Source organism: Punica granatum, chromosome 8 (assembly GCF_007655135.1).
Source record: "Punica granatum isolate Tunisia-2019 chromosome 8, ASM765513v2, whole genome shotgun sequence".
Taxonomy (NCBI): domain Eukaryota; kingdom Viridiplantae; phylum Streptophyta; class Magnoliopsida; order Myrtales; family Lythraceae; genus Punica; species Punica granatum.
In genome coordinates this window covers 22846098-22853381 of record NC_045134.1, presented here as the reverse complement: position 1 = coordinate 22853381, position 7284 = coordinate 22846098, and the positions used below count along the sequence as shown (strand labels likewise).

General features: G+C 36.9%; 1 protein-coding gene across 1 annotated transcript; it reads left to right on the top strand.

Moving 5' to 3' along the window:
* Positions 1 to 1574: 1574 nt before the first annotated feature.
* On the top strand, positions 1575 to 6576 carry LOC116188065 (disease resistance protein SUMM2-like). The gene is made up of 2 exons (XM_031517184.1): positions 1575 to 3541; positions 3622 to 6576. Exon 2 carries the CDS (start codon positions 3635 to 3637, stop codon positions 6407 to 6409), a length of 2775 nt encoding a protein of 924 aa, XP_031373044.1. The 5' UTR covers positions 1575 to 3541; positions 3622 to 3634; the 3' UTR covers positions 6410 to 6576.
* Positions 6577 to 7284: the final 708 nt, after the last annotated feature.

The window sequence follows — 7284 nt, the reverse complement described above, 5'->3', positions numbered from 1 at the left end:
TGATTGTTTGTGCCTCTTGCTCGGACGAGTTCGGAGGGAAATCGAGAATGCTACTCTTTGTATTTGCAAATACGAGCTTCCTCGTGGTCTTAACTTACTTGATGCCCTCGATGTATATGTAAACTTCTGAATTAGTATCTTAGAATAAATCCATGTTTATGTTGGCACTATAAGAGATGTTATGGAGAATATGACAATTTAGTCTGAGTATTCTGAAAGTGTTGTAAAACCAAATTCTCATGAACGTGGTAAATCCGGTGTAAACAGTATGCTTAGACCGGGGGAAGGGATTTGGTTGCGTCTGCAAAGGAAAATTTATAAAAGGTCTAAAGAAAATGAAGTGGGAATAAAATTGACTCAAAAGAAATTTAGCACCCAAAAAACTAAAATCTTTCATCAATTTTCTATTTGAACAATACATTATGAATAATTGTGGCACGATTACTATATATATACACAATTAAGATGTTATCATTTATAAGACTTTTAATATTAAGTTGGTTCCTAGAAAGTCATTTTCCTACATTCCAATTTTGGTTGCATTGCATAATTAAAAACTAAGCATATTATCGCAGATCTACCAAAAATTGATCTTTCACGCATGGTGTGTATTTTTTAGATTTAACAGTGCGTAACAAATCCTAGCAAGTCGAGTACTCATTATATACATGCATGGTGTGTATTTTTATATTAATACTAATCGTGGAGCCTGTGCGTTGCACGTGATAAATTTAATAATTGTTTTGGAAGAATTTTATAATATAGTGTTTTAAACATTTATATATATTAATATACATCATTATAATTTTTATTTCCTTTAATATTATTATTTATGAGATTAAATAATAACTTTGATCATAATCTAATAATTCTGATTAAAAAATGAGAAACTGAAATTATTATGTTAGTGTATAAGATATAAAATGGGAAAAAAATTGAAAAATTCACGTTTTTAAAATTGAAGAGCTCACATGTACCTTAGCAAAATAATAGACATTTTTGGTCTTTGACATTGTCAATACTTGTATGGTGTTACATTGTATTAAAAATTGAGCTTTTGAAAAGAAATATTTTATAAATTTGTTCTTAAAATTAATACACCCAAAAGGATAAAATTAATTCATCTTTTATTATTCTTTTCAATTAATACATTGAAGTATATAATTACTATATGTATATATATGTATACCATGATGATTAAACTTCCAATCAGAACTATCAAGCATAATTAAATCAAAAAGACATTATTAACGGAGCATAACCATCTCTCCGTTTGATTGTCTTCCTCAACTATACATATGGTGAGCAGCTAAAACTATTATATATATATATATATGCAATTGGAGTTGGAAAGATAAATAATAATGAACTTCAATTAAATAATGTTGAGTCAAGAATAAAGGAATTTAATTATGAAATTTGCACACGAAAAATTATAGACCAAGCAATATATAAATTTAGCAGAATTAATATATATATATATATATATAGTTTCATCCAAAAGAAATAATATATATATATATATATTTATATATATGTATATGAATATGTAGCTTGCATGCAAGTGAATGAGATGCGGATACATATAGAATTACGTGGAAAACCATATTCGATAAAAATTATATGTACGGCTTGGAGGGAGATCTTTCTTTCATATTTTTCGAGACTCACCTTACAATATGAGATTAAAAAGTCAAAATAAATTATTTTAGCCCTCATAAATAGAAAACTAATTCTTAAATCCCTTTCACACTCATGTCACGTCGTATCACAATGTGATAAAAAAATCAATAAAAAAGATCCTATGCCGGATTAATCGTATTCTGGGCTGGAGCAATGAACCTAAGCTTCAGTCATCATGTATTGAACAGAAGCAAAAGCCTCAGTAACAATTGGACGGTAGTAAAAAGTCATAGCAAACCCCGTAGCTGCTTGTACTAAAAAACAAGTGAGCGTAACTCCTCCTAGATAATAAAATATATTGACATGGGGAGGAAGCATAATGGTTAAATTTGTAAAAAGCAAAAAGCACAGGAGATTCGGTAATGTAAACCTCCAATCATGAACCTCCAGCACACCTCGATTTAAAAGGAATATATTGAATTTATATGTAGAGAATTTTGGATATTTATTACCTGATTTGGAATTTCCAATACACTTAGTTGATCCGTAAAACTCGACCGAAGTAAATTGATTTTGTGCAATTGATGACGGTTTGATATCGTTGACAATGAGAGACCGTACTGCTTTGCGTAGGTTTTTCGCCATTCTTTTTTTGAGTGTTTTTTCATAATTACTGGGTGTCCTTATTGAATTCCACTTTTTGTGCTGCTCTTTGTTATGCTTTTTCATAAGAAAATTCTCTTGAACGCGGCAGATCCGGTGTGAACGGGATGCTTAGACGGGGAAAGGGATTAGGCTGCATCTGAAGAGGAAAATTTATAAAAGGTCTAAAGAAAATGAGGTTTTAATGAATTGGATTCAAAAGGCTCCAAAAAAACTGAAATCCCTAATCAGAACTGAACACTTTAAGAAGTAAATCTGATTTTGATTTTGTGCAATTGATAACGGTTTGATAAAGAATTCCAAAATAATCTGTTGATAATTATATAATCAAATATAATTAATTTTGGAAGATTTTCAAGAGATTTTATTGATAATTTTGTAATGGAAAATAATAAAATAAAAAACTTTAACTCAAAAAATTTGAGAATATCTCATTCAGAAACGGAACGTTTCGAGGGCATTTGGCTCGGTTCGCCTTGTATCTATGTATAAAAGATGATGTAGTGATGAGTTTTAATTCTTTTTTATTTGGAGATTGGAGTTATTGATAGTTGGACATTTTTGGGTGGTAGAAAAATCAGCGATGTGGACTGTGTCCCCTAATCATCTAAAATCTAATTACGCCTGGCCCCACTCGACCTTTATATTTGTCGTTTGCTTTCCGTTTGGTTTACTTATAATCATGATTTTAATTTTAAAATTTATTTATTAAATAATAAAAATATACATTTTTCAAATTAAATTTATAATATTATCTCTTTTTTTTTACAATTAAAATTAAAATTAAAATTATTTTAATTTTGAAACCAAACACCCCTTAATTTTCCTAAAGAATTGATGAGTGACTCACACCCGCCCACAACCTTTTCCCCAATACCATTACTACGACAGTGTGAATGCATGGGAAAGAAAAAGAAAATAATAATAATAATAATGTGGGTTTGATCTCTAAAGCTGCCGTGTGAAAAGAAAAGAAAAGAAAAGAAAAGAGAAAAAAGGGGACCACTCTGCTTTGTATTGTGAAAAACGGGCGTATGTGAAAAGAATCTTCTTTCAAATTATGTCATCGTCTGCCTTCTTCATCGGCAACGACCTCGATAGTCCTCGTCCCAACACCAGCGTGTTATCAACGAGCTCACCTCTGTCTTATCTTCTGGGATCCGGAGACCAGCACGCTTGACTCTATCGCTAGCTCCTCCTCAGTAGCGGCGGCTCGCCACCGTGCCCCTCCTCCCAAGCGTGATAATACTCAAAGGTAACTGATCAGGCGAACTCATATTTTGGACACTAAATTCATCTTCTGGAACTGTTACCGTCATCATTTTCAACTTTCAGTCAAAAGACCCAAATGGCGGATATCGCGAACGCTGTGTTTGGCGCTTGCCTCACGTGCTGGGATCGCACGGCGAATTACAGAAGGTACATCAAGAGTCTCGGTGACAATTTGACTACCCTCGAGAGCAAGATCGGAGAGCTGGGCCATGTCTATGATGACGTGGACCGACTGGTCTCAACAGCTGAAGAAGGAGATCGATGGATCCGAAAGCACGACGTGGCTGGCTGGTTGCACAGGGTGGAAACCCATAGGGAGAAGGCCGAAGAGATTCTGGTCAAGGGGAAGGATATGATGGGAACGAATTGCCTGTGCGGACTCTGTCTCAGCAACTGCCGCTCACGTTACAAGCAGTCGAAGCTTGCCGAGGCAAAGGGAGTCGAGATAGAGACTGCGCTGGTCGAAGGCCGTAACTTCAAGGTCAAGGAAGATGTTGCCTACGAGCCTGCTGATCCCCCGATGTTTGAGATACCTCTCGAGCCGCCAGTGGGCTTAGATTCCAGCTTTGAGGAGGTATGGAAGTGGGTTCAAGATGACAGCGTGAGACGTATAGGGATATATGGCATGGGCGGTGTGGGAAAGACCACCCTCCTAAAGAAAATCCACAATGAATTCCTGGGAATTCGGAATGATTATGATGTTGTTGCTTGGGTTGTGGTGTCCCAACCAATTGATCCTACAAAAATTCAGAAAGCCATCTGGGATAAATTGAATCTCCCTAAATCGGAATGGGATCGCACCAGTGAATTCGATAGAGCTCCCAAGATATTGAACATCATGAAGAGAAAGAGTTTTCTGCTCTTTTTGGATGACGTATGGGACGAAATAAATCTCTTGAATATTGGCATCCCTTATCGCGGTCATCAACGGCAGTCAAAGATCATCTTCACAACCCGATCAGGGGAAGTATGTGGTCTAATGCAAGCTGAGAGGACAAAGAAGATTGGTTGTTTGCCACGAGATAAAGCCCTCGAACTATTCCGAGAGAAGGTGGGTGAAGAAACTTGGACCGCCCATGTTGAAATCCCAAGGCTTGCCGAATCTCTAGTTAAAGAGTGCTCGTACTTGCCGCTTGCTCTTATTACTGTAGGGGCAGCTATGGCCGGTAAGAAGCATCCCGATGAGTGGGGACGAGCTATTAAATATTTGGAGAATCGCCCATCAGACTTTACAAGAATGACAGAAAGGGTGCTCTCCGTGCTAGAATTTAGCTATGATGCTTTGCCAAATGAAACGCAGAAGAAGTGCTTCTTGTATTGTTCAATATTCCCAGAGGATTATGTATTTGATGTGGATGAGTTGATTGATCTATGGATGGGGGAGGGCTTTCTCAGCGAATGTGAATGTTCACATGAAGCACGTGATTGGGGAATCGATATAATCAGATACCTCATACGTGTTTGTTTGTTGGAGGTAGTTGACGAGGGTATTGGCGAAGATTTTAAAATGCATGATGTAGTTCGAGATATGGCTTTATGGTTGGTATCTGAGCATGGGCAGAAGAAGAATAAGATAGTATGTTTGGAAAAGCAGAGGTCCTTTGAGCCGAAGGAATTTATGAAGTGGACTAATGCAGAAACAATTTATCTCCAGCTTGGGTATCAAAAGATGGAAAACTTCGCTGTAACACTCCCGGCTTTTTCCAGTCTATCTACTCTGATAATACGAGGAACCAGCATGAATACATTTCCGAAAGGATTCTTTTCTTCCATGCCATTGTTGAGAGTGCTGGATTTGTCATCCAATAGTGACTTGGAAGATTTACCTAATGATATTGGAGCACTAGTAAATTTGACGTACCTTGATTTGCGGTGGACAAGTATAATCAAGCTGCCTGTGGAGCTGAAGACACTGACAAAGTTGGTGTTTCTGCTTTTAGATGATAAATGTGATGTTCCGAGGGGACTGATCCCAAGTCTTCCATCCTTAAGAGTGCTTTGGATGTCTCGTCCACAAATAGATGATGAGGGAGAAGAGCTCAATGTGATTGAGGAGCTGATGAATGGCATGAACAACCAAATAGATGATGTTTCCTTGCATTTAATGGTTGCCGCTGATGTCCAAAAGTTACTCACGGACTGTCCTCACTTGCAGAGGTGCTTAAGACAACTCGATCTTACAGAGTGTGAGGGTTTGCGGTCACTTATAATCCCGAAGCCATCATTGAGGAGAATGGAGAATCTGAGAGCTCTAAGGATTTGGGAGTGTGGATTGGAGGAGATAAGCGTAGTCAAGGGAGAATCATACTGTTGCGGCGGTGAGACTGGAAGAAGTGATGGATCTGGATCTCCTCCTCATCCTCTTCCTTCTTCTTATTATCCAGAACTAACTTCAACTTCAAGTTGCCTGGAAAGTCATAACTGCTTCCGTAGCCTCAAAAAGATAGTCATCGGGGATTGTGATAGCTTAAAAGAAGTGACAGCTGTAATTTATCATGCTCCCAGCCTTACCTACCTCGCAATCGAGCACTGTGACGCGATGCGGGAACTGATAAGTGGGGATGTTGAAGATTCCCGCGTGGTCAGAACGCTCTCATGCCTCATCCACCTTCAGTTAACAAATCTTCCGGAATTGGAGAGCATCTGCAAGAGAGGTCTGCCCTTTCCTTCGCTGAAATCATTACTGGTTATGGAGTGCCCAAAACTGAAGAAGCTCCCACTGGATAGCAAGAGCAGAGCCGGGGCAAGACAATTAAGCCGAATTGAAGGAGGAGAGAAGTGGTGGGATGGGTTGCGGTGGGATGATCCCGAGACCAAGCAATACTTCTCTACCAAGTTTGTCGGCCGTTGATTCCTTTTCCGAATAAAATTTCTTTCTCATGGTCATCCATCCATCCATACATATCTATGCAAGAGGGCCCATGAATGATGACACGCACACGGCTTCTTAAAATTTTAGTATTGTGATATAATTTTGCGAGAAACCAACAAAAGAGTTTGTTGTTTTTTATATATAGATATAGAATAGAATATTATGTTGAATCATAACATTTTGGACATTCTATTTATGTATAATAACAAATTCTATTTCATTGGAATCTGGACTCTTCCAGATTGCTACATCAACAACTAAAATTTTGCAAACTTTACATAATATTTTATACTGAGAAGATTTTATACATCACATCATTATTTTATACTGAGAAGATTTTATATTCTTTTATCAAGAAAATATTCTTATAAAGCTAGATTATTATAATTAAATATATTCATAAATTTTCTCATTTAATATTAAGGAAATTAGATGTATAATGGAACATACAATATATATAGACGTCGTTTGATATATATATACACACACATAGAATTAATCACATTTGAAAAGCATGACATTTGCACTTTTTTTAAATATAGTATAACTTTTGAAAAATGCACAGAAAAGTATGACTTTTGGATTTAGTTGCGCATCTAACACGACGACAATTGTAATGGTAACGGCCGATGTGAACTTAATATTACCACGTGACACAACATGATCAGTTGAGTAGACCCCAAATGCTTTCATTTAATTTAAAATAATTCTAAAAATAAAAATAAAAATAAAAAAGCAAAAAAGAAAGAAGAAAGGGGAGCAGGCCGACAGTTGTGGCCAAGCCGGCTGCCACTACCCCCCACTGTTGTGGCTAGCGACTCTGATTGAGATGGTGGTGGTCGTAATCGAGGCCA